This window comes from Carettochelys insculpta, chromosome 17, assembly GCF_033958435.1.
Source record: "Carettochelys insculpta isolate YL-2023 chromosome 17, ASM3395843v1, whole genome shotgun sequence".
NCBI lineage: Eukaryota > Metazoa > Chordata > Testudines > Carettochelyidae > Carettochelys > Carettochelys insculpta.
This window is the reverse complement of record NC_134153.1, coordinates 7,171,105-7,184,853: the sequence shown is the minus strand read 5'-3', so window position 1 is coordinate 7,184,853 and position 13,749 is coordinate 7,171,105. Positions and strand designations below refer to the sequence as shown.

Sequence of the window (13,749 nt, the reverse complement as noted above, 5' to 3'; positions counted from 1 at the left end):
TGGGGGAGGAGTGATGCACTAATGTAATAATCTTACCCCCATTCTGATGGGGGCATATTGGAGGTGTAGATTCTTTGCCCCACTCACTCAGTGGTGATGTGCTTAGCACATCCTGGCTAGACCTTAAAATATCCCTCAAAACAAAAGTTTCCTTAGTACACACTATAAAACTACATACCTCCTATATGTATTTTTAATGCAACCCTTTCTTGGAGAATGTACCAAACTGGAACCATGCAACTGCTAATTAAAAATGAAGACAGTTCCATTATCAATACCCAGCCACAAAGAGTTGCCTATTTAAAAAGCCACTTTTTGTCTGACGTTCCAAGAGTACTTTGCACACATTCGCTATGCAGTCAGAGATGTCAAGCGAGGCCACGTGCACTCCAACAACCTGAGTTTGAATACTGCAAGTATAGATGTGAAGAGACCTTGTTTTAAGACCTCTGCCAAGTACAAGCAACTTTGTTACAATGAAAGTAGGGGAGACAAAAAAAGGAAGAGCCCAGGGAGAAGCAGTCCCCTTTAAATCATCTTGAGAAGAGTCTGTGCTTCATATAAAGTACTTTTGGAGCCCATAATGCAGCTGCTTCTATTGTGCTTTCATCAATACTAATGTAGAGATGGGTTAAAAAATTAGATGTGTGATTATATGCCTAATCTGCATACCTAATCAATGCTATTATCCCAAAGGGACTGCTCCACCAGCAAAGAGCTGGACACAGCACTGCAGGGTTCATCCTACCTCCTTCCACCACCATGAGCTCCTGCTTCAAATTTAGGGTTCATGCTGAGGAGTTAAGGCCTGGTGCTCCTGCTGGTATATAATTAGCAGCAGCCTTTACACTCTGTGTTATGTCAAGGGCTGTTTGTTTGTTTATTTTTTTCTGGCAAGTTGCAGCATGAGGGAACAAAAGATTCTACATGATACTTGTACCACTGTTCCCTCCTGCGCCAGATGTGCCAAGCATCCATTATGGTGCATTTGAAGATCTAGCCCATTGATGATTCATTATTCATATCCCAACTGTTTGATTGTTGTCCCCTCCCCAAGTCCCATGGCATTGTTTCTGCCCCTTGACTGGACAACTGAAACTTTTAGAAGACAAGAATGAAGAAGAGTGATTATTCAACCAGGGATGGCACACTTCCCTGTGGGAATTTTTGGACAAATAATAATTTAGGCCGAAACCTGTGGTGCTTTTAGAAATCACAGAGAATGGCACTGGCAGCAGGCAACCATCTCAATCAGCACCAAAAATGCATAACAGGATCTCAAAATTCAGGTCAAAACACTGTTAGACTGACCAACATTCCTTTGCAATCAAGAATGTGCAAAAGTCATATTCTGATGTTCCCATCAGCCATGCAGCTTACTTTTGAACTGTGCTGATCTCTCATCTCTCAGCTAAAAAATGACCTCACAACTCCTCCTTTGGAATCTGACCCTAGAAAGCTTGATACAGAGATTGCATAGGGCTCATTCAGAACCAAATTTGGCCAATATTGTCCAATGGTATTAAGTAAGCAACCACCTTCTCCCACCGTATGTGCCCATATGACACCCAAACTTCACACACAGATCCAGATGTAACCACACTTGAGATAGCTTGGACTAATCCCAGAACCTGAGTAATGAACCCTAAACAGCTACCCAGCCCAAGAAGCTACAGGTAAGTTTGCAAACTATTTCTCAGAAACACTCCTCCTTTTCTCCTATCACTTTCTGCAGAGAACCACTTTGTTCTATGTTAGAGGACATTGCACTGCTGCCCGGGAAGAAGGGGTTGTGAAGTGAAATACAGACCACAGCCCATTAGCAGTGAGAACCAGAAAACGTCAGGGTTCATTTTCAGCCTATGTTGGACAGAGGATACTCATGATATTCCTCCAGTATATTATCCCCATTTTAACGTCATCCGCAGACATTCATTGTTATAACCAGTGGCAGTAGTGGATGGTTGTTAGAATGAGACTTAATCGGGGTGGAAGCTCAAGGTCCAACAGCTTCATTATCACAGAAATACACTTTAAAACAAAAACAAAGCCCTTCCCGCAACAAAGCAGTCCGAGGCACATAAAGTTCTTCCTGGAGGGAGAGGACGGGAGAGAAAGAACAAGCCAAAAGTGACAGGTGTTAGTCATGTTGCTCAGTGTAAGACTTACAGATGTGACAGCAGTGATGGTGACATTAAAACCTGTATAGGCAAAAATAGTACCAAATGGAATAAGGAGAGAAAATTTACAACTGTCTCCCCAGTGTCATGAGCAGAACAGGCTTTTAAAGGAATTCAGTTCCCTTCCAGCTACGGCACTGAAACTCACTTGTTGTAGAGAACAATATCTGGCCTCCAGATGAGTTCTGAAGGGATTCGGATGGATGTAACATTCTCATATTCCAGAGGATCCCAGCGCAGCTTGTAGTCATACCATTCCTGGAGGGGTGGGGAAACAGATCAATGACCAAGAACTGGGAAGAGTTAGTATTAGAATATGTATGGAAAGTCAATACAAGAAAGCATCTTTGGGGCTCACCCACCTGCTTCACCCACATGTTCGTGGTCATCATTTGATTCTTCTCATCCTGCAAAGGAAAAGCCACAAGCTCAGAAACCAGAGGCATATTTACGGCAGACCATTTTGCTAAGCAGAAACAACCTCAGCAATAAATGTATTTTTCAGCTAAAAAAGCAGATGTTCCAGAGGTTTAGTATAGGAGAAAATGCATCTGTCCGATACCACGAAACAGCTGAGGCTAAAGTAAGGCAGTCTCGGCAGAAGACCAACTTGGATTTGTCAGATAGGTTTTCCTAGAAACGTGTACTAAAGAGACTTTTGTTTTGAGGAATATTTTAAGGTCTAGCTAAGATATACTAAGCACAGCGCCATTGGGCGGCTGGGGCAAAGAATCTACAGCGCCAACATACCCCCACCACAATGGGGGCAAGATTATTACATTAGCACATCACTCCTCCCCCTATTTGCCTCCTGAGCACAGTTTCACTGGGACTTCCAGTGCCAGCACAACCACTGTGCCCCTGGCAACGTCTCACTTGGCAGGGCAGAACCACTCTGGCTGCAGAAATGGGTTGGGTGTGGGGTGTCTGGACAGCCCCCTTGCGCTAGTTAACTTTGAACATGCCCAAAGAATTGTTTGTGGATTGTTCTGGCAGCTTGGTAGTGATGCTTTATGCCTGGTCTGAACTTGTCCTTTAGTTTAAGGGTGTAACTGACAGCTCTCTGACTCACGCTCTAGCCTGCATCTCTCCTCTTCAAAATGTGTTCTGCAGAACACACGATAATCTTATGCTAGGAAGGAAGGTCTAGTACCCAGGATTAGAACCAAAGTCCCCCTGACCCTAGCCTTTGTCTCATTCCACCTCGGCCAGTGTTTCCTGAAAGCTAAGTGCTTGGGCAGCCACCTGTGAGAAATTCAGCTGCCACCTAGCTGATTAGCAGAAGGTCCACAGCGGTTGTCATCTATTTTTATTGTTGGTGCACATCCACACATGCCTTGGTTCACATTACAAAATTTATTCACCCATGGATGGAAAAAATTAGAGGGAAAACTGTCCACAGCATATAATTTTTCACACATACCTGTCGCCAAATATAAGGAAATCCCTCTAGCACAAATTGGTAGCATACAGACAGACTTGTAATGAGACTGATGGGTTGGTTTCCCTGTATTCACACTTCAACATGTTGCCCTGAAAGTGGATAGTTTAAAGCCTTTCTACTAGTTATTTGTTCACTTTCAGACGCTAAGCTTCTCTCGAGCTGAGAAGCAAGTATCTCGCTGCTGCAATGATGGCACACACAAGCATTGTCATTTAACTTACAGTGCTCTTTAGAAAATACTTCATATTTTCCTGACACGTGCTTTTCTCTCTCATTTATAAAAAAAATGAATTTTAAACGGATAAAAAGTTCCAATTAAATTAGCAGCTCTTGGAGACTGATGTGTTCTTCATAGCCACAAGAAAGACAATGCCAGTGAAATCTTCCCCAAATAGCCAGATCTGACCTGTAGGGACCATCTTTCTGATAGATTGTAGATCAGCCTCCAGGCTCATTCAGTCATTGGCTTGTCTTACGAGACTGACAATCAAGGTGTCATCTGGGGCCAACTTGGGCTGGATTTGAAATGGTCAACTGGAAATTAAAGGCTTTATATCCTCCAATTCATTCCTCCAAAATCTGTTTCAGGATGCAACAGAGTGTCTTTCATTTTTAAAATATTTTTGTTTTTTTAATGTAGAGTGAACTAAGGCTCAAGTTCTCAAAATTACATAAGCAAAAACCTGTGTATTTTTGTGTATCTGATTTAAGGGTTTGGGGCAGGTGCCATATGAGGAAAGATTAAAAAAGACTGGGACTTTTCAGCTTAGAAAAGAGAAGACTTAAAGTGGGATATGACAACAGTCTATAAAATCATGACTGGTGTTGAGAAACTAAATGAGGAAAAGTTATTAACTTGTTTCCGTAACACGAGAACTAGGTGTCACCAAATGAAATTAAAAGGCAACAGGTTTAAAATGAAAAGAAGGAAGTATTTCTTCATACAACGTACACTCAACCTGTAGAACTTGTGAAGACCAGAAGACCAGAACTTTAACAAGGTTAAAAAAAGAGCTAGATAACTTCATGGAGGATAGGCCCATCCATGGTTATGAGCCAGGATGGATAGGACTGGTATCCCTAGCCTCTGTTTTGTCAGGAGCTGGGAATGGGTGATGGGATGGCTCACCTGGGCTATGTCTACACTAGCCCAAAACTTCAAAATGGCCATGCAAATGGCCATTTTGAAGTTTACTAATGAAGCGCTGAAATACATATTCCGTGGCTCATTAGAATGCTGGCAGCCACGGCACTTTGAAATTGATGTGGCTCATCCAGACGGGGCTCCTTTTCGAAAGGACCCCGGCAACTTCGAAATCCCCTTTGAAATCTGCTGTTAGTAAAAAAAATACTCTAAACCAAAATTAAACACTTTATTCAAACCAAAACATTTTTTTCAACTTGCCAACTTGCCAAAGAAATATAAACTTTTCATTTTTGGTATTACCTGAAATGTATTATTATTATTATTATTATTATTATTTCAGAACTACCAAAGAATTTTTTTAAAAAAATCCATTATTCACTGAGGGCTTGTCTACACTTACCCCCAACTTTGAAGGGGGCATGTTAATCAGGGCGACGGGAGATTAGTAATGAAGTGCTGCAGTAAATATGCAGCACTTCATTAGTTCTCCTCCTCGGCAACTTTGAAGCATCAAACTTCGAAGCATGTGTGTAGCCATGGGCACTTCAAAGTGTGCGCACTACTTCAAAGTCCCGTCACCCTGATTAACATGCCCCCTTCGAAGTTGGGGGCAGGTGTAGACAAGCCCTCAGCTCTATTTAACATCCTAAATCCCACTGAAATGGACTGAACGCTTCTACATCACTTTGGCTAGGTCTACACTAGCCAAAAACTTTGAAATGGCCATGCAAATGGCCATTTCAAAGTTTACCAATGAACCTCTGAAATACATGTTCAGCACCTCATTAGCATGCGGGCAGCCGCGGCACTTTGAAATTGACGTGGCTCGCCGCCGCACAGCTCGTCCAGACGGGGCTCCTTTTTGAAAGGACCCCGGCTACTTTGAAGTCCCCTTCTACATCACTTTGGCTACGTCTATACTAGCCCAAAACTTAAATAAGGGGACTTCGAAGTAGCCAGGGTCCTTTCAAAAATAATAATAATTTGCATGGCCATTTTGAAGTTTTTGGCTAGTGTAGACACGGCCCTTAGGTGAGATTTCAAAAGTGCCTGGGAGAAGTTAATGCATGTTAGGTGCTTAACTGTTACTTGTGCCTTTTGAGAATCTCCACCTTAGGCACTTTTGAAAATGTTTCCTTCTATAGCCATGACTGATACTCATTTACAGTAAACACATATGTAAATGTCTGGCTGGATGTATATGCAATCCTTTTCCTGTGCATTTACTACATCTGCACACAAAACACAGTAAGCACATGGATATGGCCAGCTGCAAGTGCAGTTAGTCCTTTATCTGCACATTTACCGCGTCAATGTGGAATCGAACAATGTTTATGGCCATGTTATATGTGCAGTTCTGAAAACTTGGGCATCTGCACGATTTACATTTCTACAAAATCTCTTCACTTGTAACACTATGAACATGCTTTTGTGACCAAAAATAGGTGTGTCACTCTGCCAACACACAATCTGACGATAGCTCCAATGATCTATACAGCTCTTTGGGTGCTTTCGGGAGATCGGCTTTTCCCTGTACTAAATGTGAATGGAGAGCTAAATTACAAAGCCTAAATATGCATAAATAAATGAAATCCAATGCAAGGCAGGCAAATTGCTCAGCTATTACTAATACAAATTAATCGAACTGTTTAATGTTTGCTGGTTTGCTTGCATGCTAATCACAGCTTCTGTGTAAATAACCAAAGAAAAGTGCTCTGGAGTCAATTCACTTCTCACAGCTTAAGGTGCAGCAGGGAAACGAAGGACTTTTTTGTTTGGTTGGTCTCACTGGCCTGGCTTCTAAAAACTCAAACGTCAGTGCCTTCTTGAGCAAAGTAAGCTCACTGTTAACCTCATGCTCACTCAAGTTCATAATCAATTCTGAATGTTAAAAGCCAGGAAATTCAGAGCTAGACTATGCCTCCTCCTTAATACCCCTCCCCCTGTCCCCACACTCTCCCTAAGCATTGCACCTGCGCATGAAACATCAAACACTGATCGGAGATGTCCTGAATCACATAGTGGTGGAGGTTTGGAGCTGAGAACAATCCTGTTCTATTGCAGAAGAATGCCCTACGCAAGTCACAAGTTCCTTTTGGCGCAAATGCCCCTCCAGTTTCCCTGTGCTGCAAAACACACAGAAGGTGCTAAGCTAAGTAAAAACAACTAGGTTCTTTTTTTTGTTCTGTTGCTTCCTCCATATTTGGAGGCAAATCCAATGGTACAGAATCATAGAGTACAAGCACTGGAAGGCACCTTGACAGGTCTTCAAGTCCAGTCCACTGTTCCCTCTATTTTTTCCATTCATGGGCAGAATAAATTTTGTTATGTGCACCAATGCATGAGGAGATGTGAACCATCAGTAGAAATAGATGCTGCCAGCTGTGTGTGGCTGCAGGCACTCTGCTACTCAGCTGGGTGACACCTAAATCTCTCCTGGGTGGCTCAGCTTACAGGGAACACTGGTCCAGTCCCCTGAACTCAAGGCAGGATCAAGCACCTTGTAGACCATCCTTGATAGATCTTTATATAACCTGCTCTTAAAAATCGCCGGTGATGGAGATTCCACAATCTCCCTAGGCGATTTATTCCATTGTTTAACCACCCTGAGTTAGGAAATACAAGAAGTTAGGAAGTCGATGGCAAGTGGCGGGGACTGTCCCAGGTACAAAGGCTGGTGCATGAATGTGAATGCCCTGTGGAGCCAAGGTGTGGATCTTAGGGATGAGCCAGAATCTGCCTATTGCTACTGTGATATTTTTGTTTAATTTTCTGACATTGAGATACAGATAATAGAGGAGATGGCAGCTCCCCTGAAAAAGGAAGGCTGCACTTTTAACACTGTGTCTGACAATCACGTGAAGGTTTCTCAGGAAATGCTGCTGCAGTGAGGAGGGGGATTATTAAACAGACCATCAGCTGGACTGGGAACATGATTCCAGGGAAAGAGTTATACGGGAACAGACAGGACCTTATTGAAGGAGATGGGGAATAATTAACTAGATATCAGCTATTGAGTATCGGAGGGGTAGCCATGTTAGTCTGGATCTGTAACAGCAACAAAGGGTCCTGTGGCACCTTATAGACTAACAGAAAAGTTTTGAGCATGAGCTTTCGTGAGCACAGACTCACTTAATCAGACGCTGGTCTTTACAGACATACCTGTGGACTGTAGTTTTAATCACCAGAACATGACTTTTACAGAGTATTTTCTTCCTAGCCCAGACAGGAAAAGCACTTCAAAGCACAGGTATTGATCTCATTGTCCATGACTGGGCAGTTGTATAATAGAAAGTATTTTTTTATGCATCCTCAATTCATGATGGACCATCTGCAGTCTTATCAATTATTCAGAGGAAATGTGTGCAACCTAAGTACCAAAAGCTTATACATAACAAGATCTGTAACCCCTGATGTACATATGCTAACCATTTCCCAAATACCTGTATTAGATGGTATTCTGCACCCATATTTTCATGCCATATATAACATGGTTATAAATGCAATATATTGGGGAACCATGTGCCTCTCTCACCCATCTACAATCCTTTCTCCAGCACTCTGACCACTAATCTAATCTACCTGGGACTACTTCTAACATCCCAAGCCCAAATGCAGCTTCAAAGAACAAACATTTTAAAACTACCAGGCAGAAAAGCCATTTTCTAATTTCCCCCCAAAGGTAGAATTTACTTGCTCAAAATTACAATGACAATACAGACAATATCCAACTAGGGACAAGTTTTAAGATCTGATGTATGTGTCTTGAAGGCTAGAAATAGGGACTTTCCTCGCACTGGAAAAGGGAGCTTCTATTCTTCCTAATAGAACTCAGCACACTCTGTTAGCACTGGAAGAACCAGAGTGGTCACAGTAATATTATGGGTAGAAAAACTATTACTTTGTTTCAAGAGGTCTGTAAATTGTAATAGCTGTAATAGTTATTTGATTCACATATGGACGAACCTTGGATCCAGGAAGCCTAGCTTCTCAGAGGGAGGAATATGAAAATTGCCCCCCTTGCTTTCTCTCTAATCCATTTTTTTAAAAGTATTTCTTTTACATAGGTGGCATAAAGAGAACATGAAGCTACAGTACCTTTTAAAGGGTTAATAAGCAGTCATCTGCAATGACCTGTACAATTCATTTATAGCTTACTGTTTGCATATAACAAATTCACACCAATAAGTCTTGCGTACTACACTACAGGATCCTATATATCTTTCTTCTCTTTCAGTTACATACATAAGAACAAAACACACCTACAGGTTTCTTTGTAAGAAATAACACAGACAGCTTCCAAAAATTTAATGCCAACTGTTCAAAATGTGTGCCCTTGCACACACACTGATGTGCAAAAATGAAATATGCAAATTCCACGTGCAAATTGGTTCTTAAATGTTGCTGTGTGAGGGTGTGTGATCATGCACCCGTTTTCTTCTTTGAAAACTGAGCACTAAGTGCCATAAAACCACATAATTTTAACACCATGCCAATGCATATGGCTGACTCATAAGAAAATCTATTTTGTATATCATCTGTATTTTGCATTTGTGTAGATTTCCTGCAAGCAAACATGGAGGAACATTGGCTTACTCTGAGGCATAGAAGCTGAGAGAAAAAGGCTTTCCGTTTGAAGAAAGGACTTCAGAGTTCTTGGACAAGATAAGCAATAGAGGTGTAAATTATTATTTTTTGAGGATTATGTATTATGAATACCGAATAAATCAAAACTTAAACACACTACTTGTTTCTTACTCAGCCAAAACCATTCCTTCAAAACTCCTCTTGAACTTAATGGCTCTCAAGAATTTATATCATGACCAGTTCCTTGGTTTCAGAAAGGGCATCAAATTATTTTTAATATAATAGATAAATAACACAAGTTATTTACCAGACCCCCAGACTGTGCATACCTTGATGAGCCATTATTCCCATGAACTGTCCATAACTTTTCTTCAGTGTCAATGAGATATTTGTATTCTGATCCTGAAATAAGACCTCAATGGCCATGCATGCACTGGTTTGCCTCTGGAATCCCTCCTCCACATCACCCCTAGTATTTCCCTGGCTCATAGGTACAGTCAGTTTCACTTACAACATCAATGAGCTGAGCAATGGACAATCCGAAATGGACGAGGACCACGTCTGAAGTGTTGGCTACTGGTCGGGACCACTTGTTATAGCCAGAGAAGAGTTTCTTCAGGAGTCTCTCCTCTGCATGGGCTCGGGTTTCTACATGGCCGCACACTACAGGGAAAAGGGAAGACATGAAGAACCCAGAAAAGACATTTGTTGGCGATGGGGGTCTTCCTCTTTCTCTCTCTCTAAATATGCCCCAGCCCTTTGGTCTCTTGGCAGACAGACTGTGATGCAGTCTTGGTTACATGTGCTGCACCTAGAAGAGTAGACAGGCTGAGGGGAAAGAGCATAGGTGGGCAGGACATGGCAGTGACAGACCAGTGGGTGTGGCCTGCACCTTTCAGCATGTACCCTGGCCTAGTTAGTTCACAATCTGGTGTAGAACAGCACCCAGGACTGTTTTGAGGGGAAGCAGGGGATGATTGTTAAAACCAATTTGGAATACAGGGCATGGACCAGTTTCTTATTATATTGTTCCTGCAACTTTGGATCTGGAGGAGCCCCATTCGAACAGCTGGGAGAGTATTTGTAGCATGCAGAGGGAGAGGCATGAAAAGGCTAATTGCTGTGGACAGGGCAAGAAGGAAAAAACAAGAAGTCCGGTGGCACTATAAAGACTGACAGTTTCATTATGGGATCAGCTTTCCTGAGTTACAATTCAGATGCATTTCACAAAGTGAGTTGCAATTCACAAAAGTTTATGCAATAATAAAATTCTTAGTCTTTAACAGTGTTTCTTAAACTATGTTCCAGGGAGCACTGGTCTTTCCTGAGCAACATGCAGCTGTGCCAGAGCAGCCAAACACACTGATGGTCTATATTTTCTGTTATTAACACCAGATACAATCTAACTTCTTCATTGCTATGTTACCTGAGTAAATTACTTCATCTCGGTTTTGCTGTATATGTTGCCTTTGGATTTTTGGTTTTGGCTTTTTGATTTCTTTTTCCTAACAACAAAGTTTTGAAGACAATGGTCTAGGTGTGCTGCATAAAAATATTGTTTGGTGTTGCAAGGTCTTAAAAAGTTTAAAAAACACTGGTCTTTAAGGTGTCACCAGACACCTTTTTGGGTTTTTTGGTGAAACAAACAGGCTATTTCTGAAATCTGTCACAGGCCAAGGAGTGGTTTTCAGGGGGAAATAGCACAAGGACATCAGATCAGGGAGAAAGTCCCTAGTTATGGAGATTAAACACATCACCAACTGTCAACCCCTGAGCAAAGGAAGAATTTCCTGCTCCAGTAAGTAGGGTCACTCTGGGCTCCATCTGGGCAGCTGGAAAGACAAAGGCCAGGCTGGAATGAGCTCAAGGCCCTCTGGCTGGAAGTTGGAGGCTGCCGAGAAGGGCTTTGGCCCCGCCCGGGTCACTCGGGAGTGAGGGCTGGTTTTTAAAAATTAAAGCCGAGCGTGGCCGAGGCAGCTGCCAGAAAATGCCTCTGCTCAGGGTTGGATGGGCACAAAGGCCAGGGAGGCGGTGCGAGGAACTGGGGGGCATTGGGGCGCCGCTACCACCCATCCCCGTGCGCCGGAGCTGCAGCGGGGGTGGGGGGGCACGTTCACACACTCCACGGGTGTGGGGGGGACCCACCAACAATGAGGGAAAGCAGGAATCATTGTGTGTTTAAATCCCCTGCGGGGTTTAACCCTTTGGCGCCCAAGAATAAGAAAGGAAACAGAAAATAAAGACAGTCCCCTGCAAAGTGGGGGTGGGGGGGTCTGATGGAAAGGAGCAGTTGGGGGGAAGTGGGGGACAGGGGAATTCCTTGCTGAAATGGGCGACAACCTCCAGCCGGGGCCAGAATGCGGAGGGGTGAAACTGACCGAGGTGGCAGGAACCAGGAGGGCGCGGGGAGGACGTGAAAGTGACCAAGCTCTCGCGGGCAGCGGCTCCGAAACTTACCAGGGAGCAGGTTGGCGCAGAGGAAGAGGAGGAGGTTTTCTCTCGACACTAGGAAGCCCATCGCGGAGCAGCGCTCGGTGTCTAGGCTCCCACGTCTCCCCTGGCAGCAACTTTTCCCCTCTGAGTCTCTGGATCTTCCCGCTTCATCCCCTCCAACTCTTCTGTCCCTCACCGGTCTCTTGGCCGGGGGTGGGGGGGTCTATTTGCCCCCTTTCCCTGGGGCAGCGCCTCGCTCCTGCCGGGGCAGCGTTTCTCTTACCCAGGACACAAAGCCACGCGCTCACTTGCGGGTGCCGCTGCAAGCCCTGGTTTAAACACACGCCCTCTCCGCTTTCCTCCTCCCGCTGGCTCTAGAGGACAGGAGCTGTGTTGCCTGCTTGGGTTGTTTGCTGCCTGGTTTTCATAGCAGGGCGGCTGCAGGTTTCCCCTCTTTGGTTTTTCTTTGCTCAGATTGGTCGCGGCTGATGGTCCATGGAAACCAGGGAAAGCCTTTGGCAAAAGAGAAGGAGTTAGTACAAGTAGGTCTGCGTATTAAATCCGCTTGGGCCTGCCCACCCCCGGCCTAAAGAAAGGGGGAGGAGAGAATCCGTGGACTTCCACAAACAGGCGGCGACTTTCGGGATGAGGCTGAAGCTCAAAGCCCTGGGCTCCAGGCTGCGAAGAAATCTGATTCAACGGCAGTCTTTGGTGCCTGACCCTTTTTACAGATCTGAATGGAAAAGGCCCAGATGGCCAGTTAATTCTTATTTATTGCCCCATAAAATTCTCTCCTCAACAACAGTGCTTTATATTATATTTACGTTGAAAGCAAGAGGGAAAGAAAAGTGTTAGGGGACATTTATGGCCTGGATTTGTATTCCTCACACTATTTATTATTATTATTATTTTCAGGAGACCCATTAAAGTATCAGGGCCCTGTTGTGCCTGATGCTCTACAAACATTTCCTTTAAAAAGACACTCCCTAACCCAGATAACTTCCTAATCAAACAGGGAGTAAGGGACTCTCTTGAATACAACTTTGTGCAGCAAACAGTCCCACTGATGGTCAGTGGTCCTGTTTGTAAAGTCGTGGGTTATTTGCTCTGAATAAAGGAGTTCCAACCTGGCCCTAAATCAGCTCCCTTCTTCTACTGATTTCAGTGGGGTACATCACAATACAGAACTGTTTCATCTTATAGCGTGTGCCTCCTGTGATGTTCTCATGATTACTTCCACAAATATAGGAAATGGATTTTATTTGCAGGTATAGATTATTACTGCCACACAAAGTTAATCAAAGTCTGTTCTAATAATAAATCTGTATTTTATGTGCTCAGGTTCCTTTTTCCCAGAACGTCTTGGGTGCCTTTTAACAAAATGCGTAACAAAATTAATACCCAGGACTTTACAGCACTGGGGGATGTAAATAACAGAAGGTAGATTTAATGCAACCTGAGACATTAACTCTATTATAAAAGCATGAGTCAAATCAAGGTGAAGTGCCAAACTTCTCTGCTGTTCTGTTTTATACTAGACCCATCACTGTGGCATCTAAAAATGATATGCTTCTTCTGGGGTCTAAATCCACAGGCATCCTCTGGCAAAATAATACATGCGAAGAAAGAAGTGAGAGAAAATTACAGAGTAGAATGTTAACACTGCATTGTACATTACTTATTAGTGCCTGTTCAGGGTTGGGTTAATCTTCAAAGAATCTGGCCCAAGAGTCTCATGATTGTCCCTTACTACGAAGCATTAAGTACCAGTCTTCCCCGTTGGTAGCAATGGAAATGACGAGTGAGAGCACCCTACAGGATCAGGCCCTGACAGAGCCAAGAACGCTCTGTGACATGTGCTCTCAGCTAGCTGGTGCCCCTCTCAGGGGAAATGCGGTCATTTGTCTGTGAAGCAGCAGTAACTTTCCCATGCTTCTGCTGGGACTAAGCTCACCAAG

At 43.5% G+C, this 13,749-nt stretch overlaps 1 protein-coding gene across 1 annotated transcript in view; it reads right to left on the bottom strand.

Annotated features, from left to right (window-relative positions):
- Positions 1-11,876, bottom strand: part of CHRNA4 (cholinergic receptor nicotinic alpha 4 subunit) — a 40,664-nt gene extending 28,788 nt beyond the window's left edge. The window contains exons 1-4 of the mRNA XM_075011413.1: positions 11,816-11,876; positions 9,870-10,021; positions 2,543-2,587; positions 2,329-2,438 (exon numbers count right to left, since the gene is read on the bottom strand). Of these exons, the coding sequence (XP_074867514.1) occupies positions 2,329-2,438; positions 2,543-2,587; positions 9,870-10,021; positions 11,816-11,876 (368 nt within the window). The remainder of the gene's footprint in view (positions 1-2,328; positions 2,439-2,542; positions 2,588-9,869; positions 10,022-11,815) is intronic.
- Positions 11,877-13,749: the final 1,873 nt, after the last annotated feature.